Raw genomic sequence first — 26,920 nt, 5'->3', positions numbered from 1 at the left:
TGACAAATGACAGCAACACAAAATAAATTGCGATGCATTCGTAATTCTCAATAATGTACAAATTAAATGTTCTATCCAATTCGTTTCTAATACTACAAAATAAAAAAAATATACTTGTTTTCAGAATAAATATTATTTAATTATCATTTGAATATCTATATATAATAAACAATACTGACAGTTTTCAAACTTCTTTAGTTTCAGTTCACCTGTCGATTTTATCTTTTCCCAGCTGTCTTTCTCGGTTATTTTTAGGTTAAATTCTAAAATAAATTCAAGAAACGACCAGTGAGACTTTGTTATGTAGGTTATTTTAATATTTCAACGTGCGCCAATATACATCTATATCTTCATGAAAATTGCGCATTTGTAATCTTTTACGTTTCGCTCCTCATTTGCAAGTTCACTGTACTTCCATTGTTTACTCAGGGTTATGAAACAGTAAGGAGCTATCTTCTGCCGCCTAAAGAGCGTCAGATCAAAGTAAATCATGTCAGGAGATGTACAGCCAAGAAGGAGGAAAGATAAAAAGAAAAAAAAAGGTATGAAATAAAAATATTACTAACCACTATTTACTTTAAAAAAATATACCATATAGTACTTATTTCATCCTATAATTTCAGATGATTTGGGCGTAGAGGAGCCTCGTGGCACGGCAGCGACTCTTGGCGAGGGTGATGTCTTTATGCACTCCCAACATGATCATGGCACTGGTGGACATTGGTGTGCGAAAATAATATTTTTTTCTCTTTTGGCGGTACTGATTACACTTGTTGGATTGATTATACTAGAAAATAGAGGTCTCACTGAATGTAAGTATATTCAGAAAATAATACTTGCTATTAAATTATTATATTTTTTTAAAACAGTTGTTTGAAAAATTAGACCTTTAAAATAAAAATGAACTACCACATATATTTTATTAATTTGAATTGAAGTATAATTTTATAGAATCCTTCATTTATTAAGCATTATGTTCTGTAAAGTCGTAATGAATTGTAACTTAAAAAGTGTTTTTATTTTGCAGTGGAAGCCAACTCTGTTGAGTCACGATATTCCGGTGTTCTGGAAGGTTGGTTAGAAGATACTCCTGATGATGATCATCATGACGAACATACTTTAGAGTTAAAACACCCTGTAAGTTATTCATCTTAACATTACCAGAGCCATAAATAATAAACATTAAATTTATAGCATAGCACAGTTGTTATTCCTTTTTTGGAAATTTAAGTGAAATATAATATAGTACCCTATATTCAGAACAATAGATATTGTTCATTTCATTAGACTTTCACTTTTTGATGATGCTTAAGAGACTGCTGGATAATTTTCATTTCAATTTTTTATCAAGATTCATCATCATTATTACCATTAATTAATATTTGAAAATTATAGGATTCCCCATTTGTTCTTGGTCTGAGTATGTAGTGAGAAATTCTTTCTTGGTCAACAAACTTCTGAACACTATTTTTGTTTTGTTTGTATCACTAATACTTTAGGATGATGATATTGAAGAACATGTTGAATCTGATCTTGAAGATGAAGAAGGGCACGATTTAGATGAAGAACATGAGGATCACGAAGATGATGAAGAGCATGAAGATGACGAAGAAGAGGATGAAATTACTGACAGTAACGAAGTTGATGGTGACGATGAAGAGCATCAAGACGAGAGAGACGAAAACGAAGATGATAATGATGAAAGTGTAGAAAATTTAGATGAAACGGATGATGAGGTGTGAATGTGGATTTATTTACCAATTAGATTTATTTAATAATATTCCAATTTGTACAGTTTTATATTTCATGCCTCCTAGCCTATCAATTCATATTAAAGACATATGAAAAGGCTTTTAATAATTTATTAGAATGTCAATGTTTTTCCCTAGTAAAGTATTATTTTGCAATGTTTTTACCTTAACCAGACTAATTAAGTTTTAATACACATATTTAAACAAATATACATTAAACAGGAGGTTGATGAGAAAATAGCTTACAGTCGATATAATTATGACGAGCAAAAATATAATAATGATGATGATGACGAACAAGTTAGTCGTGAAAGTCAAGAAATTGAAGAAGAAGACGATAAATTAAGTAAAGAAATAGACGATGACCAAAATGAGGATGACTCTGATGATGAAGATAATCAGGATGACTCTGATGATGAAGATAATCAGGATGAACAAGATGATGAAGATAATCAGGATGAACAAGATGATGAAGATAATCAGGATGAACAAGATGATGAAGATGGACAGGATAATGATGAAAATTATATATATGGAAGAAATGAACAAGATGAAACTGGGGAACTTGATGAGGTGCAAATCAATAAATACTGAATGAAACTGCGTGATATTGAAAATTGTTAACAAAATATTTTGATTTGATTGGCTACTAACGATTATAAAGCTTTGATTGTTACCAATTCTGGTAAAATTTCCTTTTATTCGTAAATAAGAACTAAATACTGTTACAGTTAATAATATTTATATTTCGTTATATATATTTATATAGACGTATATATTTTTTGTTAATTTTTATTTATAACAAATTTTATTTTGTTTTCTTTAGGTATGGCAAGAATAACAATTTTTACTAGCAACTATTCCATTTTTATACACATTTCAATGTGTTTCGAAAAGTTGTCAGCATGTTTGAAAATAATTTAAGTCGTTTTTATTACAGCTATAATATATTGGCAGATAAAATAATTGACAGAGACACTGTTATATGCGTTAGATTCGTGATTATGGTCTAAATATTATATATCATTGTCTATCCTAATAGAGTTTTTAGTTAATTAACAAATGTGAACATTAAGCAATTAATATTAATTAAACAAAATTAACTCAATTTATAAGAGTTTATTTGAAAAATATATAAGTTAATTTAAACAATCTTTCTATATAGGAAAATCTAGAACAAGACGATGATGAGCCAGAGGATGAAGACGAGATAGAGAAAATCGAAAGGGAATTCAATGATGACGACGAGGGTTCAGAAGAAGTTCCACTCAAATCGTCTCTTCATGACAGAGAAGATGAAGGTAAATTAATTGCATCTTGCATTCATCATGCATTCATCTTTATGAAGCTGCTACATCTGCGTTAACATTATTCTTCAACTACGCCATAATTATCTAATGGCCAATGTTAATGAGTGGATTACACTGCAGACTAGTGTTGCATATCGATAGTCCACTCTCGATAGACTATCGATAGTATTACTTTTAACCTAAACTATCGATAGTCCAAAACTATCGATACTATCGATAGTATCAATAGTATCGCTGCTACCAATAGAATTGCTTACAGAGAGCTAGCGATACTATCGATAGTATCAATGGTATTGCCGTAATCAGTAGTATTGCTCACGGAGAGCTATCGACACTATCAATAGTATCGATAGTATTGATCAAAACGATACTATCGATAGTACTATCGATATCCTGAATAGTTTTCGAGGTCAACTATCGATAGTCAAACTATCGATAGTTCTGCAACGCTGCTGCACTCAATACGAACCTGGGCTCAGAATGTTGCGTTGTTGATTATTACTGTCAAATTTACTGTCGCAAAACGCCATTCACGTATCGTCGAATGTCGAATCTTACACTATATATTAGTAATGTTGTTAGTAAATTAATAGTTAGTACCTTAGAAGTGGGCTGAAATATGCGCTCAGTAATATTATTAACATGACAATGTATGCTCTAGGACACAAACGCAGCTGTGGCGTTACATACTACTAAATACATACTAACATATAATGCTTTTGAAACTGATGCAATATTTAGTTGAATTATTCAATTTTCCGTCGGCATGTACTTACTTGTTTTATTTCATGTCATGCAATAAACTATTTTTTCCCTTGAGCAAGTTTTTGCCTGGGGAAGCTAAATTTACGTGATTATTTACATATAAAACCGATACGCTTCCCACCGTGAGATTGTTTGTCTTAAGCACACTTTCGTTGTGCCTAAGATGATGCCGATCGATGAAATACTTGGTGGTAGGGCTTTGTACAAGCCCGTCTAGGTAGGTACCACCCACTCATAAGATATTCTACTGCCAAACAACAGTACTCAGTATTGTTGTGTTGCGGTTTGAAGGGTGAGTGAGCCAGTGTAACTACAGGCACAAGGGACGTAACTTCTTTGTTCCCAAGGTTGGTGGCGCATTGGTGATGTAAGGAATTAACCATTCCTTACAACGCCATTGTCTATGAGAGGTGGTGACCACTTACCATCAGGTGGCCCTTTTGCTCGTCCGCTTACCGATATGATAAAAATAATAAAAAAAAGATGATAATCTGAACGTGTAACTTACGAAAACAATATAATATATATTGAGTTAATGTTCTTTTACGTTTTGTCTTTAGATGTATCAAAAGAAGATGCTACACAAGAGGAAGATGAAGAGGACGAGGATTTCTTAGAGGCGGACGATGATGAACCACCCGTGGAGCGAATCACAACGCCACCGGCTGGGAAACCTTTTGTTGAGGTAGATTTGACAATAATTTTTTTCACAGTATGTAAAATGCATGGAAAGGCGTCAGATTTATTTATGAATGCTGAAGCTCGAAGAATGATTTCCCGCCAACACACATGAAAGCTCTTAGTACTGGAATGAACACGTAAAAAAAAAAGTTACGAGTATTGTTTACACCGGTTTTCATGGGTACGCCACTCCGAGGTCCGGGATTCGACTTCCGGTCGAGTCGATATAGAAAGAGTTCATTAGTTTTCTGTGTTGTCTTGGGTCTGGGTGGTTGTGGTAGCATCGTTACTTCTGATTTCCCATAACACAAGTGCTTTAGCTACTTACATTGGGATCAGAGTAATGTATGTGATGTTGTCCAATATTTATTTATTTATTTTATCTATAGTGGTAGCAATTTCCTTGTTAATCCTTATAATAGAACAACACAAACATTAAGAGTTAATAATAAGGTAAATTAAAAATAATTGTTAGTACTCTAAACTCTATATAATAAAATATTACACTCAATTGGACATTCGCAATTTAATACATTATTATTTTGTTGTACGTGACGTGACGTACGTAACGTCATACCACTTACTTCCTAGTGTACGTCCTCAGCTTTGACCGCCTATCTACATATTTTTAATATAATCTATAATTCAACAGATAGAAGAAGAAACAATAGTAAAACCTATCGACACATTAGCCGAAGAAGAAGAGTATGAAAGGAAGCAAGAAGAATTGCGTAGAGAGGAGGCTGAAGCATCCCACAGTGAGTAATAACTGATAATCAATACTATTGCTTTCAGCTTTATTTTGAAACAACTGACTCTGTAACAGTGCAGTCGTTGGAATAATACGCTCCTGACGTCTGTCACTCGGTAATGACTTTTGAATCATTTTAAAAAAAACACGTTATATAACCTTGTAACAGCGCAATATGGATTTAAAAATATAGTATACTAGATTAATTCAAAATTCAATTTATATATTAACACATATATGTTTATTGAATTATATCGTTTAATATTTTTATCGTGAATTCATCGCCGCTTCAAAGTTACATCGTCCATTTGCGGGATTGTCAGGAATGTATTCTCTCAGCGACCGGACATTAAGTTTAATTCTTTGGAATAGTTTCCTACTAATATTGATTTATTAAAATTATATGCTTGCATATTATTCTCCACTACGACTAGTGTTCTAGAACATTAAAATAAAGTAATGTATTTAAAAAAAAGTAATACATTGATGCTTTTATACTTTCGAAAAATTCTGGATCTTTCTTTCTTGGCCCTATAAACAAATATTATTCTTCTTATGATTTCGGCCAGAGTGGCCACTTTCATAGCCTAGTTAGATGCACAGTATGCATTATTTAGTTTAAGTATGAGCGCAAACGAAGATGCACTGATCCTTCAATTTGAAATTCGTTGGACGGTAGTCTGACACGACCGAAGAGAGATCGGGCGTAGGATCAATGGCATTATGTCCGAAGTATGGGGGGAGTAATATCCAGTCGTGGATTTACCAGCAAGCTTAGTAGGCTTGAGCCTATTAGTTGTCTCTCGCCGGCAGCATTCGCTGTAATGTAACAATCTTAGATTCGATTTTGAGAATTCAACTGCATTCGAAATATCTCTACTTATATTATAAATGCGAATGTAATCTGTCTGTCTGTTACGCTTTGACGGCTTAAACACTGAACTTAATCTAATGAAATTTGATATGAAGCTTAAATCATCATGAAAGAATTTATAGGTTACTTTTTTATGCGTAAAATTTACGACCGCCTCCCCCTAAAACGCGGCCAAAGCTGTGAGTCAAACTATGGTCAAACTGCTATAAAAATATTTACTGAATAATTAAAACAAACTGGGGGATAACTGTAGAGGTAAAAATGGTATATCCTTTACTTGAGAAACGTACAAATCTATCTAATATTAAAAAAATATAGACAGAAAAATGTAGAAACTTTTCCAGGTCCTTTTTTTACCAACTAATAAAGTTAATTAATTAACTTTAAATCGTGCATTACTTTTTTAATATTTCATATAAATCTTACACAAACAGTAACATTTTATGTTGCCAGCATTGTAGAATTTTTACTATTAACAATTAAATGCATGTAGAAATTTAGCAATACATTATTGTGTACTTTGTTAAATGTGACTGCATGGGTTGTGGCCTTCAATTATTTAATTATGTGTTTATATCTCCCTTTATATATAAAAATAGTTACCTACGTTTTAAGTCGATATAAAATATTTAAAATTTAACTGTCATAAATATTCAATAAAAAATATATATGATAAAAAGAGCTTTCTTTCATTTCAAACCTTACAAAATTCGTATAATTAATATAAATCTAAATTGTTAAAGATGATTCGGTTATATAATCTGTAATTCGATCAGCTGTGTATTTTATGAAGAGAACGGTTTTTTATTAAACATTACCAGAATTTTATACTAAAATTGTATTGTATAAATCATTAAACATTCCATAGGTATAAATTAAACATTTGTAAGTACTATTTAAAAAAAAAATAGCTTTTCAAATAAAAAGAACATCGTCAACGATAAAAGTTGTCGTATTATAGGTGAAAAACGTTTTAACTAGATGCGTATCGAACACGAAAATATCATATCGTTCATTGTAGTTATTTCTCCCAACGCCCACGCGTTACAGATACATTACACTCGCTTATTTGTGGCCACTGCAGCTTCAGCGGTGCACGTATGAATTATTTCATATATTTACATTCGAATACGCAAATATGAATTCTATAATCACGCTTGGTGTAGACTTATTCCGTGGCTTCGCTCGAATGGAAGGTAATCTTGAATGACGCTTTACGTAATACGTTGCATTCATACGACAATATAAATTCCTAAGACACAAAGTCTTAGCTTGTCGGGCGGTTTATTACTTACTAGATCGAAGTAATTACAGCATTGCATTCCAAGAATTTTATACGATTTTATCTGTTTGGATGTATAAATATTCATTCGTTTATTTTATATAACACAAATAGGTTAAATACCGTAACCTGACTCGGTCAAATTTATAAAAAATATGCTTCTGAATTTGATAATAGAATTAGGTATTTCCAACTTTTTTTTTCATAAAATATATACTAAAGTTGAACTCTTTTAATATTAAATTATACAACGATTATTATTTTACTTCATAACTTTTTTTTTATTTTTCATCTTATTTCATTTTTCGTTGTATTATACATATTTTTTTTATCGCCAAACATAAACAATTTGTATAATTTGCGGTTCGACATGTGAGTTAGCCAGTCAATTGCTATGACAAGGGTCATACGATCTTAGACTCCATGGGTAGTGGCGTATTTATTTACACATTTATTTATTAATAAGGAACTCCAACAGAAGTACATATAAAATTGAAAAATACGAGCACAATACATAGTGTTGAACATAGTGTTGAACATAGTGTTGACGGAGGGAGTAGTGGTTGACTTGTTGCTCAATGGGCGAAGGTGGAAGGAAATTATCCGGTGGCTTATGTATTCGTATGCCTTTCTATGTTAAATAAAACACGTGCTCTGAACACCTCGGCTGAGGTCGAGCATACACGACAGAGGTATTACTTAGCGTTATGGTTAAAGCGTGTGCCGCGTGTGTTGCAGTGTGGCTGAAGCTGGCGGTGGGCGGCGCGCTGGTCGCGGCCACGCACGCCGTGCTGCGGCGCGCCACGGCACGCGGTGTGTATCTACTTACCTCTAGCCATAAAACTAAGTAATGACCGCTCCGTCTGCGCAAGTGGCGGATATCAGTTGATACTAATGGTTTCAATTAATTGTTTTACAAAAAAAATAATCCGTAAATCGTAGTTATACAATAAGCTTCCCCTAATAGATGCCCCTGAACCGGAACCGGAAGAGCCTCCAAGACAAGAGACGGCTCCTATGCCCGACCGAAGGATGACTCTTGTTTCTGAAGAACCGTCCACGTATGTAGCACAAAGGCAACCGCAACCAGCTCCACGTTCAATAAGTGACGAGCACATTTTCAAAAAACCGGCTCCTGTAGTAATGTCGGCACCAATAATGAAACAAGATATTGAACGAGAAGTAAACGAAAAAAAAACATTACGTGATCAGGAGGTAAGTAAATAACAAATTTAATATAAGTTTTGCTACTAAAAATAAATGCTCAGAAAACTTTAATCATACCCTCTTCTTATAAACTGCAAAATTTCTTTTAGATTCCAGAAGACAAAACAAAGGATGAAGAAGAAAAAGAGCTTTACAGTGATGATGAAGAAATCGAAGAAGAAGAGGAGGAAGAAGAAGATATTGTTATCCCAACAAGAATAACTACCCAACAGAAGTCTCCGATTCTAAAGACAGAACATAAAGAAGAAGAATCAGAACCTGAAGAAGTTCCCGATGATGTCGAAATTATAGACGAAGAACAAATTGAAGATGAAGAAGAGGAGGAGGAACAAGATGATGAAGAAGAAATTTCTGATGTCGATGATACGGAATTGTTAAGTCGATTAGAAGCTAAATATGGTCGCCTCCCCGAACCGGAGAGACCCGGAAAACACAGTAAACATGCGTTGTTAAAGTGTGTTCTTTGCTATGTAAAAAATGCGGTTTTCTAGCACGAGCATGAACGAACTTTCCCTAATAATGTAATGTTCGATGTGAATATCCTTTAGCATGACTAACAGAGTGTGAGTGAAATTAACTTTACTTAACAATATTTTATCATTTTATGTCGAAGATCGTTGGTAACGTTTACGTCGTTTAACCAACTAAAATAGTTGATGTTACTTGTCGTTTTCAAAACAAATATCAACCAAATTTCACTTAAGTGGGCCACATACCAAAAAAAAATAATTTCTTGTTTATTTTTAATAATTTTTCTAAATTTAAATCTAATTGTGTAGTTAAGAGTTTTATCACTTACTATTTCTTTTTTACGAATACATTTTTAATCCTTCGATTACAGAGGAAGGTGGAAATAGTATAGAAGATGAATGGCCAGGTGAACCCAGCCAGTCGTACTGGCGCGAACAGCTTGATATCGCTGAAGAAGAACTGCGCCAGGTGAGATATTTATGATTGTTCAAAATCCAAAGACGATTTTGCAGGTGGTGACGAAACAGCACATGATGATCCATATTATAACTGAATATGACCTCCATTAAAAATTAAATGTTTTTGAGATATAAGAACTCTTTTAAAAGTCATGCAAATCTCTCGTTGATTGTCATGAAAGTCACGAATGAAAATATACAGGTATAGTATTTTATTTTTTTATTCTTTTTTTTTTTAAAGATTTTCACTATGGATTCGCGGAAAACTGCTTTTTGAATGTCAGCGAAGTTGTTATCGGAACTTTGGAACTAGAATTAAAATAGATACAAGTAGTTGACTGTAATAGTTATGTATTAAAACAGATATATATGAATCGACAGCTATTAGCGGCGCTTCTAGCAAATCTCATGAAATTAGTTTAGTAAAGTTAAGATTTGTTTATGTTTACTTCTTCGATTCGAATATACCCCTATATATTTGTATATGGCAAAAAAAACAACCAAAAAAACTTTTTAAATAAATCAGTGAAAAGTTTATTTACAACGTAAGTGAAAAAAGATCATTTTATGTACTTTATTATTACGATTCGATTCTAGTATTAATTGTTGGGTATTCTACTATCTTTGTGACTTCATTACTTGAGCACGCTTTCTCGCATGAAATTCACTCCATCGATAGGTTCCGTGCATAACAGAATACTCCAACAATATAATTTAAAAGCAGATAACGATCGAAAACATTTTTTTTTTGTTTTGTTAAAATGTTGAAATTCAAGTCGTATATAGCAATAAGCAAGCATATTTTATATGATTCGTGTAATTATTTTGATGTATCATTTTTTTTATATTTCGACACCTACAATTTATACTACGCTAACTCGAATTTTAGTGAAAATCGTTTTTTTGTACCAAGTTGCTTAAAATATGTTATTTTATATGTATTAATAAAATCGTGACGAAATATACAAAATTAACGAAGTAACAAATTTATACAAAGCTAACTAAAGGGATTTTTTGAAATCAATCGATTTATATTACGCTTATAATTATTAGCGGAGTTAGCGCACACTTTTGAGTTAGCGTAGTATAAATTGTTAGTGTCGATTTGAGCATTGAATCGTAAAATATCAATCAATTCAATGGTTTATACAACGAAATATATGAATTTTGTGATCGGAACACGAAACTTTACAAACTTTAACTTTTATAATCCTTTTATAATCCAACAAATTTTAATAGATTCCATGTTATGTTTTTTTTCATATTTCAGGACTGGCTAGACTAACATTTTATACTAATTTAAAGTTTCTTTGCTCGTTGTGCCATTTTTATCCCTTAGAACTCATCGATATTTTTTTCGGTCGAGTTTTACGCCTGCACCCCGCGTGACGCTCCCCGAACAACATATCGAAGACTTCAATAGCTTAGATGTCCCCTACATATTAACATACATTTATAAAAACCTTTCGTTTCTGGTGACATTATATAATAGTAACCACAAGCCTGTACCCGAGTTTGACCAATCTTGAGCATTGACATGGACGCTTCGTTGTGTGAACATTTGTGTGAGTGTTAATCACTAACATGTGGAGGGCGCGTGGGCGGCGTGCGAGCGGCGCGCGGCGGCGAGCGCGCTGGGCGACAGCGGCCGCGCGCGCTGGCTGGCGGCGCGCGCGCTCGACGGCGCCGCCGAGGCGGGCAAGGACAACCGACTCCTCTCCAGGGCCATAGCCGCATACGTACATCTTCTCAAAATGAACGAGCGTCTCTCGGATGCTAAGCTTCTGGAAGTTGCCCGTCGGGCCATAGATAGAATACAATTTAGAGGTGAGACTGCATGCAATTTCTTTTTTAAGATTCTCTGGTCTCAGCTATTTTACTATCTTAATAATCTCATGACACGTTTCAATATTTTGATTTACAGGGACGTATCTGAGTGCTGAGCCTATTTACAGGCTTTTAATAAGAAGATTCCCTCACGATGTCAACCACCGGAACAATTTAACCGTTACCTTTCTAATGGCTAACAGGTAAATTCGGCACAAACGCTTTATATTTATAAATATAAAAATAAAATTATAGTATATTTGTACATATTTTATGGTTCTACAGAGCCGACCTGGCAAGTGAGGTCCTCCAAGACACGCTCCGACTGTGGCCCAACGATCGCGTCGCTCTAGCCCATCACGGCTTCGTAATGAAGAACCACTACAACAACCTAGAGGAGGCGGTCGTGTACCTCCAGAGAGCGCTAGAGGACGACGCCGGCCCGCCCGACGCGGCGCGCTTCTACTACCATCTCGGAGACGCGCTGCTGCAGCTCGGCCGCCCGCGGGACGCGCAGCTCGTGCACGCCCGCGCCGCCGCGCTCGGACACTTTCTTTCCGCCGCGCAACGCTCCCTCTACAACGTGCCGCGCCTGCGGGGCCGGCCCTGGTGGCCCGTCGAGGACACCCCGTACGCGGGCCTCGCGAGGGCGCTGGAGAGGTCGTGGCGGGACGTGCTCCGGGAGGGCGAGGAGGCCGGCGCGGCGTACGAGCGCGAGAAGGAGGGGTTGATGGAGCGCGGCGAGTGGTCGCAGCTGGAGCTGTTCGTGCGCGGGCGCGAGGTGGGCGGGCGGTGCGCGCGCGCGCCCGTCACGTGCGCGCTCGTGCGCTCCGAGCCGGCCGCCGCGGGCTGTCGGCGCGGGCAGGTCAAGTTCAGCGCCATGCGCGCCGGCACGCACGTGCGCGCGCACGTGGGGCCCACCAACTGCCGTCTGCGCCTGCACCTGGCGCTCAGCAACACGGACGGCACCTACATCCGCGTGCACAACGAGACCAGGTCCGTCTACTGACTCTTCGTTTAAAATTTGTAATGACGACGAAGTTGACGATGGTTTCCATTGATATATAAAAATATATATTAATTATGGTTTCTAAATTATTCCAAAAATATTAATTTCAAATAACTTTTCTTTCCTATTTAATGCAACAAACATGGACTTTGTTACAAATACAGTAATACTATAAATATGTCCCACTCTACTAATTTAACATTCTAAACATTATAACATGAAAAATATTCGATTTCAGACAGTGGCGCGTCGGTAAAACGTTCATATTCGACGATAGTTTCGAACACGAAGTCTGGCACAACGGAACTGGGACCCGTATCGTACTCATCGTCGACTTGTGGCACCCCGATCTGACCGCTGCAGAGAGGCGGCAACTACCCGCAATTTGATATACCAGACATTTCTTTAAAAAAAACTGGCTATAATTTGAATGAAAAAATTTACAATTCGTCTACTGAATGATATTTTACAATTTTTGACGATACAGTGAAGATTCGATATTTGCATTCGTAATAATTTAATTCTTATTATTGATTATATGTGTATGTATGCCTGTAGTCATAACGCAACGGAGATCAAAGATGTAATATTATTTAGTATAAAACAATGTTTATGAAATAAGACGAAAGTGGAATCTCTGGAATATTTGAATCTATACTGTATTGACGTTTATATATTTGTAATTCATGATCATGCATTTCTCTTTCTATTATTTATTTTAAATCAATTCCGTATTATGTAAATATTTATATGATCAAATAAGGAATTATTTACTATAACTTGTAGAATATTTATATATTAGATATAGCGCTTCAATCATCCTTTTTATTACTAACAATTTATTTAAAGATGTTTCTTTGCTGGTTGCTTTTTGTTTGATATATATTAAAATTGTAATCATAAAATACAATTACAATGCTCGAATGTTTGTTTTTATTTAAATAAAAAATATAAATTTTATTGGATTATTTTATTTGGTATAAAACGTCAAGTTTTTTTAAAAACAATATAATTACCCTTACTCTAATAAAGCTCGTTTTGTATTTTACTTATAAATTATGGTCCAAATGTGATTTAGGAATGTAAAACCTATGTGTCTGACTAAAAATGTGTGTATATGTAAAAGTTTGTATAATTATTTGTGCATGTGTGTGTATAGATTTCTTAGAGACAAATATTGCTTGTATATATCTTACAATCTCAGACTCTTATTTAAAATTGATATACTAATGGACGGCTTCATTTTTCAATGACATTTTTAACAATTTTTATGAATTGATGAAATAATGAAATCATATAAAACTAGTTGAATGCATATTAAACATATTCTATTAAATATGAAAATTAAGAAATGGGAATCGTATAAAAAAGTCTCCATTAAAATAATTAAATATTAAAGTAAGTATGAAGTGATATGGCAAGTTAACTAGAAATTAAAGAAAAATTGGTGACAAATTGATGTTCCAGTTACTGGTTAAAATTATGTCTTATACAATTGTATGCGTGCTCCTTGTAATGTTGTCACTCAGTGTACAGTCCACTCTTAACACAATGTCTTACAATAATACAATAACAATGCATGTAATTATTACATAACAAGAAAACAGATCTAATTACATAGATTTGTAATTTGAAAAAAATAGATACTTCTACCTTTTTGACTTCAACCAAAATTATTCTTACAACTTCTTGTTTTAATTCATAACTATATGTCACTAATATATTAAAGCTTATACTAAATAGTCATCAAGGAATGTATCTCATACAACAACGGCAACGACTTTAAAGAGATTCTAAAGTAAAACTAACATTAAAATAGGTAAATATAAAAATAAAAGCTACTTAAGTCACATACGCATTAAACTTAACAATATAAAAGAAAAACATGCTACGAAGACTTGTTGTTAACATTGAGCCGCAAGTAGTAGGGGTCGTCGGCGGGCTGGTAGACGGACTGGTAGGCGGGCGGGCCGGGCGCCTGCGGGGGCGGCTCCCACGCGCCGCCGTACGCGTACCCGCCGGCCTCGTACGACGGGGACTCGCAGGCCGCCGCGCCTTCGTAGCTCACCACGCCTTCGAACACGCGCCCAGTGCTGCCGTTCGGTTCGTTGTACGGTCCAACGACATCTCTACCTGTATTTTCGCATCGTCTAATTGTATCGCTCCTGGTACTGATCGTTGGGATAGATTCCATCGGCGGCGGTGGTTCATAAACTTCCTGGGAGCGCGTGATCGATTCCCGATCTAGCACGGGGTGGTACGAGGAAGGTCTAGTACCGTGGAAGTTGGAATACGACGAATGTGCGGAGGTGGGTCGCGATGGTCGAGATTCGTGTGGCAGAGACGCATTGGATGATAAATAACCGGCATTTCGATATGATCTACGTGATCTTCGTACGGATGAGCCGGCTCCCCTAGAACCTGAGCGACGTTTAACTCGGCGAGGTGTCATCGGTTTAAGAGAGCTTTCACTTACATTTGTTTCGGTGGGACTTAATTCTATGGTATAAACTGGGCGGCGAGATAATGTTCCTTTATCTGAAATAAATACAAAATGACTCATAAAAAAGTGAAGATAATGATTGCATATATTAGTGGTCCAATTAATAAAAAAAATGTGTAATGATAAAAAAGCTGTAATAAGAATTAACTTACTTCATGGAGAACTACTCAAAAATAATTCTTTATTAAGGAGTTAAATTTAAAAATAAAATATAGTACATGCATGAAATATATTTAATTTAATCTTTAAAGAGTTAAGTGCTTAATGTTTTCGTTTTGTGTCTTTTCTATTAATATATTACTTTTTCTTACCTACAACAGTGTTATGTTTCTTAAAAGATCTATATGTTAATAAAATAGTAAGTGGCAATGCTGTAGCAGTGAGTGTTGCTGCCACTGCAGACTGTGCCAGCTCTACATAATGCCATTGGAAAAAGCATCCTTCAACTCTTGCTGGCCTCCATGTACCGGGCCCATCAGCTTCACCCCAGACTGGTTGACATCCCCAGCCGTTCCCTTCCCACCAGCTAACACTTCCAGTCCCTAAGGATAACAATCCACTTTCCTACAACAAGAAAAATGAATATAAATAACAATGTATACAAAACGATATTTAAAACAGATATAGTTAATATAGCTTTTACTAATTTACAGTCTTCCTAATGTTTACTAAATCTCATCATACACCTATGATAAAATAAAATATGAATATAAAATATTGTTAGGAATAAATAAAACTTGATACAGCTTGCATGCAGCTTAATAATTGTAATATGGTTTCATGACTGGTGACATAAGTAATTTATTTTATATTATTATAAAGCTTTTAATCTAGCATTGAAACTATCAGCAAATTAAACTTATTATTAATTCATCACAATTAAATAATGTACCTACTAGAAGAACTCTCAAGGATAATTCTAATAGAATATATACTATAGAATATGGTCTTGTCATGAAGTAATAATGTTGAATGTGTATTTATTACTCACCCTGTTGAGAATTCCGAGATTCAAATAATAACAGATTAAAAATATATTCCATGTTAACCACATGAAACTCCATATTGCATACTGGAAAGAATATAGTAATTTTCAAATTAAACTTATGAATCATAATAGAACATGTAACAACTTGGTATTAACTTGAATCAACTTACTGCAAGAAGATACTTTGTAATATACTGTACAGCGCCAAATGATCCAAATATTATTAAAATAATGTTTATAAAATTTGCAATTATTGGTAACCACATGTATCCTAGGAAATCAAACACTTGTCTTTGTATTGTTACCATCTGGAACATGAAAAGAATACAAATATAAAACAAAATACTTTTACGAACTAACAAAGAAGTTTATCAAATGCCATTTCTAAAACTTTTTCTTTTGACTTTTGAGGTCACAACATAAGGTGTCTAGGAATACTTTTTTTTTTTTAAATATAAATAATAATTTAATAGAGTTCTAAAGCCAACATTGTGTTCATAATTTAAATAAAGTTTTTTAAAAACATACAAGAAACTTTTTACAGTTTTATTAGAAAATATGAATAACGAACCAATTCTAATATGCAAACAATTAATAACAATGTCCGAAGTCCACAAACAGCCATTGCCAAAACTTATACTAGTTTCATTTATGAAAATAATAATAAATCCATTGGGATTTTAATAAAAATTTTCATTATATGCGAAAACAACGCTGCAACTTAATATGATAAATTTTGACTTAATGAGTGAAGTGACAGTCTTATGCCAATAATTGCCATTGTTTTGCATAATATTTGTTTTACCTTATATTTAAATAGTTTTTTAAGTAATCAATAATAATTACATTAATGTACTAAATATATTTTTATATTTGTGCCATATTTTATCTATCGTGGTATTACGTATTAGATTTGTCCATAAAGAGCAAAAATATTTTTTATATAAAAACATACGTATTAACTAGTAGAAGTACCCATATCAAGATACAATGCTTAATTTTCTTTTTTAAATTCTAATATCGTTAAATCTTAACTTTTATATAATATTTACTAAATCGATATAATATATATTGCAATTGGCAACCCAGAATGTGACTTGTATATTCGGAATTTGTGATTATTGATTTAGTAATTTGTAAAAGTCGCTCACCTGTCTAGTCGACCGGCATAACGTGTTGCGGCTTTATAGCAGTATTTTCTTAAATTTCTAGTCATAAAAAGGAAAGGTAAGTAACATGTTTATTAGCTTATAGGACATTTTTAATTCAATTATCATAGAATTAAAATTTTGCAGTTGGAAATGGCTACTGAAACTTTAATTCCTCTGGAATCAAATCCCGAAGTTATGAATAAATTTCTTCAAAAACTTGGTGTGCCTAACAAATGGGGTATGGTAGACGTTATGGGATTGGAACCTGAAATGCTTTCCTGGGTGCCGAAACCTGTAATCGCTCTAACACTTCTCTTTCCTGTTTCTGATGCTTATGAGCAACATAAACAAAAAGAAGAGAATGATATTCTATCTACAGGTCAAGAAGTATCTTGCAATCTTTTCTATATGAAACAAAACATCAGTAATGCATGCGGTACAGTAGCACTTGTGCATGGAGTTGCTAATAATACAGATCATATTCAGTTAAATGATGGCCCTTTAAAGAAATTCTTAGACGAAGCCAAAGACCTCGATGCTGCTGCTAGAGGGACGCTATTGGAAAAAAGTGAAGGTATAATTAATGCTCATAAGGAGTTGGCTCTAGAAGGTCAAACTAATACTCCTAGTGCTGAAGATCCTGTCAACCATCATTTTATTACTTTCGTGCATAAAGATGGAGTTTTGTATGAATTAGATGGGCGTAAAGCTTTTCCAATTAATCATGGAAAAACAACACCAGATTCTATGTTAGAAGATGCATCAAAGATTTGTAAAGAATTTATGTCACGTGATCCCGATGAGGTCCGTTTTACTGTAGTTGCTTTAGCTGCATCTGAGTAAAATTTTAAAATGATGCTTTACTTAGAGCCTATACTTGCAATGGTACAGTTAATACATGCTTTTACCATTGTGCTTTATGATCTTCAAACTTAAACAAAAATGTTTAGGTATTTTTATCAAATTCATATATTTGTATGCTGTGCAAGCCTTTTGTGATAATAAAAAACGTATTTATTTATAAATGTTTTATTTATCATGTCTGTTTTTTATTAATTGATATCAATGATTATTTTAATAATTAAAATAAATGTGAACAAATTCTAGTAAAAATTAAATTTATGAAACAAACTTGTTCTGCCAAGAGATTTTCAGTTTTATCATGTTTTGCAAATCCCACAAAAAACTTTTACTTTCAATTTAAATAATACAAGACTGCTAGAATTTAAAAAAAATTAAGACATTTTACAATCAATAAAATTGCAGTTTATTTATATGGAAATAATATATAGTAATTGTTAGTTATTGAAATGAAATACATTATGCTATTAAAGAAAAACATTTTATTACACAGGTGGTGGCGCTTTTAACAAAGTTGCCAGTGTATAAAGTTCAAATTCGTATAAATAATTTCAAATTTATAGAATTGAATATTAGGTCGTAATAAAATATTTTTTTGGCATCTAAATAGCCTCTGGAAAATAGTAGTTACAGAACATATTTAAGAAACACTTGGTCCGTACCAAGTCCCGATTAATATATTAATTTGTAGAAATTACAAAATGTATGTATTTTTTTTCAAAATTAGTGGTAAATGAATTAATGAATGATCTACATTTGATATATTAAAATTAATATCAGATATGAAACCTACTACCTAACTAACAGTTACACATAGTATGTATACATTACATATACAGTATGTAATACCTTTACATTTCAATAAAATATTTATTTCTGTAACTTAGGCACCCATTTTATTTTTTTTTTAATATCAAAGACTACACGAAATAATTGTAAGCCTTTTTATAGTATTTAATATCAAAGATTTTCTCATCTTCAAGAACATACAAAAATTTGCTACAATGATCAATAAAAAGGACCTTTTCATAATTAAAAACTTCGTCTCAATTTTATATCTACCCGCGCAAGCACAATTATAAGGGGCCGAAAATATAAAATAAGATACTGTGAACGAATATTTTTTTTCATTTACTTATATATATATTTAATATATAATATAATTAAAAATAAACTTATACAAAATTCAAAATTGAACATATTCACTAGTTAACAAAATATATATTATTTCAATATTTCTGTAACAATAATAAAGATATGTCTTCTATTATTACTATGTTATTACCGTTGTATCTAATTCTCACTATTTACGTGTATCTAGTTTTTACACTAAAAAGTGTAAAAAAAAAACATTTCTAGATTTTGTAACAGGTCTTCTATTCTGAAGATGATGTTATTTCGTCTTCATCTGCGTTTATGGGCGAGGGACCTAAAACAAATAGGTACTTTTACTTTTTTCTATATCGTTATTGTCATTTACAAGTTTTAGTTTAACTGTATAATAGCTATTTGTTAAAATTGTGGATCTCTAATTAAATCAAAACAATAATTACATTAATTAATTTTCAATAATAATAAGAACTTGTCATTTTGAATGTAGTATTTCCGTTATTTTTAAAATTAGTATACTGTCGTGTATGTTTTATATATACTTACCATTTACAATCAAAGAGTTGTGTGATCGGTTTGGTAAGACTAAAGTAAGTACGAGTCCCAGTATCGTTGCTGATCCACACACCCACGATAATGCGTCCCGATAGTAATACATACCACCATTATCCGCACTGAAAGCATAAATGTTATTCAATAGAAAAAATATATCGAATATTTCAATTCAGCATTGCACAACAGATTCAACAAGATCAGAAGTTCATTTAAGATTTGTATTACAGCAAAGTGAAGTAAAGTCTCGCTTTAACTTTGAGCTCTTTTAGTAATTGCCGTATATCAAATTATCTTTAAAGAAATGTAAGCAACCATTTAGGCACGAAATTCAGTCTGAAAACAATAAAACTATATATTCCCAAACTAATAATATTTAAAATATATTTAGTTATTTAAGAATGTTTAAAATTACTAAATATTAGTTAAATTCTCTCTGGTTAGATTAAAATTGAAACCTATTTAATAGAACCATATGTATTTGCTCAAAAGGCAGCGTAGAATAAAGCTACCCAATTTCTAACCACGGGCGCCGTTAAAAAGATTTTAAGATTTAGGGATTTTATTTAAATGCATCACTTAAGATCCTTAATTTGCCGTTACATTAGCGGAAACCACACTAGGCAGTTTGTATGTGTGTATGGCAAATATAACTACCTTTCTCAAATTAAGACACTATACAGGAGTTAAATAAATTGGATAAAGACAGAATTATGAAGATAAAATTGTGCACTATATGTCCCGTGGAATTGGATAGTCGTTAAGCTGGCCGATATTTGGTAAAAATTAAGATAATGTAATTTTTTTATTTTGTCATCGGTAGGCGTACGGGAAAATTGGCCACCTGATGGCAAGTAGTTTTAACCCTGATCATGGACATTGGCGCGATTAGAAATTTTAACCAATTCTTACATAACTAATATGCCACAAAACCTTCGAAACTAAGATCTTACTTCCTTTGTGCCTGCAGTTTAATTGTGTATAATAATAATAACTTACTACATCTGTATCAAAGCAATAGCTACTCCACAAGACAGTTTATCACTAAAACTCATTATCCCATAGACAAACGCCGATGCTTCTGTACTATCACCAACTAGGTCAGCTGTTAGGGACAGACTTGTAACAAGCATTTGTGCTCCACCAAAACCTGAAATTATATTATTAAACTGCTACATTATATTTCATCATAGATATATATTATATGGTTAAATAATAAGGAAATGTTGACCTTAATAATTATGCATAATTAGCAATTGATACATTACAAATGCATTAGTATGTAAATAAATATTTATAAGTACTGATCCAATTATACTAATAACAATATAAAATAAATGTGCAGTTCAAATATTGACTTCACAGCAAACAATGTCATCTGTTGAGGTACTAACCTATTAATACAGCCACTACGTAAATAAAATTCACTTTGTAATTATGATCTGAATCGATGTAAACCCATATAAAACCACACAATGCACATGCAGAACCCAATAAATAGCTTAGTTTTCGTGTGAAAGATCTTGGGGCCAACCTCTGAACACCAGCTGCAGCCAAGCTTCCGAGATACATTGCTAGCGGCACTACAGCCAGGGCTCTAGCTGCTAACCCAAGGGTATGGTGGAGATACAGCGGAATAAGAACTTGCGATATATTGACAACGAGCCTTGTGCTCATGTATATACCAGCTACCTAAAAGTTTGAAGTAATTATAATATCTTAAATGTTTTTTATACATACATTTTAAAACAGCTTAGACAACCCATTGGATCTTTACTAAATAGTATAGATTCAAATTAGAACAAGTAAGACTTTTTTGTGCTTAATTGTTAAAATGCATCTTGTGTTTGAACATAAAAGAAAACACTTTGTCAGGAGACCTGCATTTGTCAAATGAGATTTAGGACATAGTTATCCAGCAACATGCATCTGAACAGTAAGATGGAATAAGATCCAAAAAATCTCATTGGGTTAAGCCTTTTTGTTACTTTACTTTTATAACAACAAACAAACATGTTTAGAATCAATAGAACTATTTTTGATGACTCACTTGATATAATAAGAACTTGCGAAGTACATCACAATGTAGGGTACTACTTCCATATTCATTGTTAGATATTTGATTACGTGATGGCTTTTCAGACACTGAAAAGTGAAACAGTACTGATGCTACAGTGCCAACGCTCAAAACTATGAGCATTATTTGTCTGAATTTCCATGCATCAGATGGTCCCACTTGCTAAAAAAACAATATGATTAAAAAATAAACTCAATTATATCTTCCTTAAAGATTTTATTTATACAGTTAAGATTTTAATCTAGTCTCATATTAATATAAAAAGTTCATCTTAATTTCCTGTTATATATTATTTATCCGTTTCCATTATGTTTTGATATAAAATATATTTTTATTTTGTTAATCATAATAAATACCAACCTCCTTATCACAATTTCCCGTAACATGTAATATTATCCATGTCATTATATAGACAAATATATTTGAGAACACTGTAAAACCATATCTGAAACAAGGAGGATTTGTTATTATATGGAATAGCTATATAGGAGAAAATTATTCCATAAACATGACAATTTATTACTATTTTGACTTTTAATCATAATATAGATTATTAATCATATATTTGAAGTTATGTCCTTCAAATTTAAATTGATACTCTTGGTACTGTATACAAAATATATATATATATTTTTAAAATATTTGTTAGGTATACATTTATGTTTTACCTAATGGCAGTGAGATGTGTTCTAACATGAGGATCTTCAGCTAATTCAGGAATAAGACTAAGATGAGATATTTGTACAGCAGCCCATCCAATTTGAAATACAACAATAAAAGCAGCAAAGTAAAACATTTGTGCCCATTTATGTGTCAATGTACAGCCCACACACTCCATAAAAATGAATGGGAATGATATTAACACACACCCAGTACCTGGAATTTAAGTTTTATCAAATTTCTGTAATTTTGAGCTAAATAAAAAAAATTGGCAAATAAATTTTGATTGTTTTATAGTCAAATAATTGTGGTCTATCGACAGAAACAAAATATTACTATTGTCTAAATTTTTTTTTATTGACCATAAGTTTCTGAGTCATATTTAGTTGTAACATAATTGTATGTTGTGTCTAGTATTGTATCTTTTATTTTTTAAAGATCAGTTGAGATCAATAAAAAAAATTATATCTTTTTTTTATTTCAACTGAATAGCAAGATAAAACTGAAAACATTTAATAGAAAGTCTAGAATAAATCAGTAATTTATCATTTGAAATGCTTATGATATGGAAAGTGTATATAGGTATTTGAGTGCAATACAAGTCAATTATAAGCTTATTGGCTTTTTGTTGTGCCAATCTACAGATTATTTCTACAATGTCATAAAGGATTTTTAACAGAAATTTTAACAAACAATAAAAAGCTATTTAGCTTGATATTATAATAATTATATTTATAGATTTATGAGATATGAGTTTGAAACATTAATTAAATGTAAAGAGTATGAGTCTAGGAAGTGAATAGGAATACCCTCAGTGAACTTGATCACTTACCGAACAAATGCCAAAGTTTTCTTTTGCCATATCTTGCACTCATAAAATTGTTTGTATGGTCAGAATGATAGCCTACAAATGGAGTAGATAAGGCATCTATAATTTGACCTATTAACATTAAGTATCCAGCCTGAGAAGGACTGAATTCAAGTACAAGGTGGAAAAATACTAAAAAATATGTGAACCATAAACTTGCACATACATCATTTAATATATGTCCAATACCATAGGCTAGCTGTAGCCTTAGGCTAGTTGAAATATCTAAAAATTCGTTATCCATTTTTTGGTTAAGCCAGAACCTCCCACAATTTATTTCAAAACACTTATATTAATCATTGTCTTCTCACAATGATTATCATTAAATACCTTAAATTATCACATTAATAGAGATATCACATAACACACTACCAAAAAAATTGTCCAATTTAATTTTATATTAAAAAATAAGTCAATAACGTAAAAACGTACACAAGTCACTAAATTGACATTTTTACAAAATTTATTTTTTAATTATTATTTAGATATTTTAGTAGACAGTTTATTTGTTATTTTTTACAACCATGCTTGGTGTTTAGGCTTATGTTATTCTTTTCATAGTATAAAACAAACTATATATTTGAAATTGTTATTGTCATGTCTTTGTCAATTATCAGTCACTAGTCAGATTCTAATTCAAAGTTGAAACTTCAAAACTTCGAACACGAAAGCACAGATCGTTATAAAACTACAAACATATCTCAATTGTCACTGTCAGTTAAAGCTATAACCAAGTGTCTATATAGTCTGTACGGTCTGCCAAGTGGAAACGATTTAATTCGATTAAATAAATCATTGATATCTATCATCCGAATTTTATCAAATCTTTAATTTGTCTCACGGATATAAGAAAAATTAATTTCTTTAGCTTTGTGCCCATTTGCTAGGCCTGAACTGATATTATAGTAATTATCATCACCACTGCCCATAGACATTGGAATTTGCCATCAACAATGTGTCACCAACCTTGGGAATTGAGATGTTATGTCCCTACCCTACGTGTCGTAGCTAGGCTGGCTCACTCATCCTTCTAACCGGAACAAAATAATCTAAAGAATATACTTCTCCAAATAATAAAGCCGCAGTTAAAAATAAATATTAATTGATTTAGCTAAAATAAATATTAAAAACGAACTTAAGAGAGTTTTTTTACACTAATTTAACTCTATTTATATTCTGTATTTGTGAGTATTTTGTCAAATGTCTTCTGCCTTCTATCTTAAACTTGTCAATTGACAATTGTCATTCATTTCTGTTTTTCAGGTTACTTAATGTTTATGTTAATAAATTGTATGATATACATAGATATAACAAGGTTTTGATGTAAATACAATTTAAAACAATATAATATATACATAAATTCAAATGTTAAAATTAGGGATTCCTAGCTTTTTCTTATTTATTCTGATATTGCAAATTAAAGGAGATGACTTTAAAGAAGAAATATTTATTAAACCGCTACCCCCATCTCACCTTTACGTTAATTTCCATTTCATAACACTAGTAAATGGAGAAGAATCATGTAAGTAAAGAAGTGCCGTCATTATTGAATTACTTTTAAAACGATCTAATTAATAACATTTCCCTATTTTTATCTTCAGTTGAACATTCTCATCTTGCTCCAAGATCTCTGGGCGAAATCATGTCTCGCTATCAAGTAGAAGAGCTACATCTGACTTTAACAGAAGGGCAATGGAAACATAAGCAGTGGGGCTACCCAGTCTTAGATGCTGCCCCTGGAGCCGAACTTTATGCATGGTTTAGTCCAGAAGTGATAGACGTTGATGCTCATTGGAAAAAACTAAGTTCTACCCTATCTGGACTTTTTTGTGCATCATTAAATTTTATAGAAAACTTCAATACAATAACTCCGAAAATGTCCTTATGGCCAACAGGTGCACAAAAATTAAAACAAAATTATACATCTCAACTAAGATATGCATCTCTGCCCCGGGAAATTGTTTGCACAGAAAATTTAACACCTTGGAAAAAATTACTTCCATGTGAATCAAGCCATGGCTTTTCTTCTCTTCTTAATTCCCGTATGATTCATAATACAAATTATCATTCCATTGGAGTTCACGTAAGAAGAACATGTGTTGATAACAATTGCTTAGACACAAACTTAGAAATTAAACAAACTGTAGCCCTTGTTTATGATTTCAAAATTATTAATAGCATGGATTGGTCATTTAGGAAGTTATTCGGGCAAGGATTGCCAGGAGCATGTCCACTTTCATCTTCTAGTAAAATTTATATTGACACTACTTCAAATAGCACTTACCGCTTCAAGCTCAGCCCAGAGCCCAATAATATTGTGTTATCTCAAAGGGGTGGAAGTGAGACTGAATTAGCTGTTTATAATATTACTAATTCTGTTATGATGAATATTGTAGCAAAATATGAAACAAAGGACAAAATATTTGTAAATATACCCCCACCATTGACATTCACGCAATATGTTCTTGGCTATGGCAAAGAATTTGGGGGTATTGTGACTGAGCTAACGAACAACTACTGGGCTCCTATAGATGTTGTTCTTTTAGAAAATGCACCTTGGTGGCTGCCTATACAACTAAGTTCATTAAGGATTAATGGGGAAGCAGAGAGTAAATTAATAATGTCACAGTATTATTCTCCAGGAAAAAGTAGGCAGAAACCATATCACTTGGAGCTTTTGTTGAGGCTTCCTCCTAAATCTACAACCACTTTGACTATAGATTTCGAATTTGTATTTCTCAAATGGCAAGAATATCCGCCTGATGCAAACCATGGATTCTACATTGGATCTGCATTAATATCGGCAAATCTTCCAACGGCAAAAAATTATACCAGTCTACCAATTCATGGAAATACATTTGATTCTGTTATAAATGCTTCAAAACCATGTAAGTATTTTTTTAACTATGGTTACTATGACACTAGACCCAAATAAAACTATCTTTTTGTTCCAGGGTATCCAATGATATTTAGAACAAATGGGGCTATGGTGTCATTACCAACACCTGACTTTAGTATGCCATATAATGTAATATGCTTAGCATGTACAGTAGTTGCTTTAGCATTTGGTCCTTTAAATAATATATGTACAAAAGAACTAGTCTTAAAAGCTGCTGGTACACCTCTTTCTCTACGTCAAAAGATATTCAATATATTTAAAAAGAAAAAAGACTAATAATGTAATCAGGTGTTTAATTTTATATGTAAGCCCTTAATAGTGTTTCCCAATTATCACAATTACATCAACTTTAGCTTTCACTCCTAGTAGATATAATATATCATTTTTTTAAATTTTACTTTAAGTTTTTTCAGTAGATAAAATATTCCACTTATATTTTTTTGATATATGTAATCACTGCATCTATCTTTGCTTAGAAAAATAAATAAAACAATTGTAGTAAAGAACTAAATTATGTTTCATATCTTATTCTAAATTCAAATTGACCAAGACTGCAGAGATATTTTTCAATTTTTTAAATAAATATTATAAAGTTATTAAATTTACTTGATTTTCAGTTTCGTTAATACCTATAAATAAAATTATTTAAAAACCCTCTCATAAGCAATAAAAGCGATATGATTGCTTAGACGGGGCCATAGATAATACATAATATAAACCGAAAGGTGCCGCGCGTTAGGGTCGCCTCGCCGGTGATTGTCAAGTCTAGGACCATATTGGTGAGGTCTCCAAAATATAATCAATTTGTTTTAATTTTATCTCTATGATTTTCATATTTTTCCAAC

The 26,920-nt window shown here is 32.6% G+C and overlaps 5 protein-coding genes across 7 annotated transcripts; 3 read left to right on the top strand and 2 right to left on the bottom strand.

Moving 5' to 3' along the window:
- Positions 1-103: 103 nt before the first annotated feature.
- On the top strand, positions 104-13,366 carry LOC113399722 (aspartyl/asparaginyl beta-hydroxylase). 3 transcript variants are annotated; one of them, XM_026638922.2, is made up of 16 exons: positions 104-303; positions 430-542; positions 624-812; positions 1,028-1,137; positions 1,500-1,736; positions 2,917-3,052; positions 4,387-4,511; positions 5,160-5,265; positions 8,153-8,227; positions 8,382-8,629; positions 8,731-9,076; positions 9,483-9,580; positions 11,163-11,397; positions 11,495-11,600; positions 11,683-12,393; positions 12,645-13,366. In XM_026638922.2, the coding sequence occupies exons 2-16, from the start codon at positions 491-493 to the stop codon at positions 12,793-12,795; spliced, it is 2,925 nt and encodes a 974-aa protein (XP_026494707.2). In that variant the 5' UTR covers positions 104-303; positions 430-490; the 3' UTR covers positions 12,796-13,366. The 3 variants fall into 3 exon arrangements, with proteins under 3 accessions (XP_026494707.2, XP_026494708.2, XP_064072757.1); XM_026638923.2 differs by lacking the exon at positions 1,500-1,736; XM_064216687.1 differs by having other exon boundaries at positions 260-542.
- On the bottom strand, positions 13,362-16,621 carry Nkain (Na,K-ATPase Interacting). The gene is made up of 5 exons (XM_026638939.2): positions 16,469-16,621; positions 16,068-16,205; positions 15,901-15,981; positions 15,221-15,473; positions 13,362-14,944 (listed from the first exon to the last, which is right to left on the bottom strand). The coding sequence occupies exons 1-5, from the start codon at positions 16,520-16,522 to the stop codon at positions 14,295-14,297; spliced, it is 1,176 nt and encodes a 391-aa protein (XP_026494724.2). The 5' UTR covers positions 16,523-16,621; the 3' UTR covers positions 13,362-14,294.
- A 349-nt stretch (positions 16,622-16,970) lies between these two features.
- On the top strand, positions 16,971-18,073 carry LOC113399749 (ubiquitin carboxyl-terminal hydrolase isozyme L3-like). The gene is made up of 2 exons (XM_026638964.2): positions 16,971-17,124; positions 17,193-18,073. The coding sequence occupies exon 2, from the start codon at positions 17,199-17,201 to the stop codon at positions 17,889-17,891; it is 693 nt and encodes a 230-aa protein (XP_026494749.1). The 5' UTR covers positions 16,971-17,124; positions 17,193-17,198; the 3' UTR covers positions 17,892-18,073.
- A 1,074-nt stretch (positions 18,074-19,147) lies between these two features.
- On the bottom strand, positions 19,148-23,528 carry LOC113399757 (major facilitator superfamily domain-containing protein 12-like). The gene is made up of 8 exons (XM_026638976.2): positions 23,141-23,528; positions 22,317-22,524; positions 22,009-22,093; positions 21,622-21,810; positions 20,966-21,263; positions 20,571-20,721; positions 19,566-19,693; positions 19,148-19,338 (listed from the first exon to the last, which is right to left on the bottom strand). Exons 1-8 carry the CDS (start codon positions 23,418-23,420, stop codon positions 19,286-19,288), a joined length of 1,392 nt encoding a protein of 463 aa, XP_026494761.1. The 5' UTR covers positions 23,421-23,528; the 3' UTR covers positions 19,148-19,285.
- An 864-nt stretch (positions 23,529-24,392) lies between these two features.
- Positions 24,393-26,374, top strand: LOC113399736 (GPI transamidase component PIG-T). The gene is made up of 3 exons (XM_026638948.2): positions 24,393-24,698; positions 24,778-26,064; positions 26,131-26,374. The coding sequence occupies exons 1-3, from the start codon at positions 24,542-24,544 to the stop codon at positions 26,349-26,351; spliced, it is 1,665 nt and encodes a 554-aa protein (XP_026494733.2). The 5' UTR covers positions 24,393-24,541; the 3' UTR covers positions 26,352-26,374.
- The last annotated feature ends 546 nt before the right edge of the window (positions 26,375-26,920 follow it).

Source organism: Vanessa tameamea, chromosome 2, assembly GCF_037043105.1.
Source record: "Vanessa tameamea isolate UH-Manoa-2023 chromosome 2, ilVanTame1 primary haplotype, whole genome shotgun sequence".
Classification (NCBI taxonomy): Eukaryota; Metazoa; Arthropoda; class Insecta; order Lepidoptera; family Nymphalidae; genus Vanessa; species Vanessa tameamea.
The sequence above is the reverse complement of the archived record's forward strand: the minus strand, read 5'-3'. Positions and strand labels throughout refer to the sequence as shown.

Excerpts from the sequence above, each read along its gene's own strand:
- Nkain (XM_026638939.2), bottom strand. The coding sequence starts at position 16,522 with ATGGCTGTTTGTGGACTTCGGACATTGTTATTAATTGTTTGCATATTA. Across the intron at positions 16,206-16,468 it reads TTGTTTGCATATTAGAATTG|ATGGTAACAATACAAAGACA; the intron begins GTTCGTTATTCA and ends TTCATGTTCCAG. Across the intron at positions 15,474-15,900 it reads ATCTCGGAATTCTCAACAGG|GAAAGTGGATTGTTATCCTT; the intron begins GTGAGTAATAAA and ends TTCTTGTTGTAG.
- LOC113399722 (XM_026638922.2), top strand. The coding sequence starts at position 491 with ATGTCAGGAGATGTACAGCCAAGAAGGAGGAAAGATAAAAAGAAAAAA. Across the intron at positions 1,737-2,916 it reads TAGATGAAACGGATGATGAG|GAAAATCTAGAACAAGACGA; the intron begins GTGTGAATGTGG and ends CTTTCTATATAG. Across the intron at positions 5,266-8,152 it reads GGAGGCTGAAGCATCCCACA|TGTGGCTGAAGCTGGCGGTG; the intron begins GTGAGTAATAAC and ends CGTGTGTTGCAG.
- LOC113399749 (XM_026638964.2), top strand. The coding sequence starts at position 17,199 with ATGGCTACTGAAACTTTAATTCCTCTGGAATCAAATCCCGAAGTTATG.
- LOC113399757 (XM_026638976.2), bottom strand. The coding sequence starts at position 23,420 with ATGGATAACGAATTTTTAGATATTTCAACTAGCCTAAGGCTACAGCTA. Across the intron at positions 21,811-22,008 it reads CGGGAAATTGTGATAAGGAG|CAAGTGGGACCATCTGATGC; the intron begins GTTGGTATTTAT and ends TTGTTTTTTTAG. Across the intron at positions 19,694-20,570 it reads ATTGCTTTGATACAGATGTA|TGCGGATAATGGTGGTATGT; the intron begins GTAAGTTATTAT and ends TTATGCTTTCAG.
- LOC113399736 (XM_026638948.2), top strand. The coding sequence starts at position 24,542 with ATGTTAAAATTAGGGATTCCTAGCTTTTTCTTATTTATTCTGATATTG. Across the intron at positions 24,699-24,777 it reads AGTAAATGGAGAAGAATCAT|TTGAACATTCTCATCTTGCT; the intron begins GTAAGTAAAGAA and ends TTTTATCTTCAG. Across the intron at positions 26,065-26,130 it reads TATAAATGCTTCAAAACCAT|GGTATCCAATGATATTTAGA; the intron begins GTAAGTATTTTT and ends TTTTTGTTCCAG.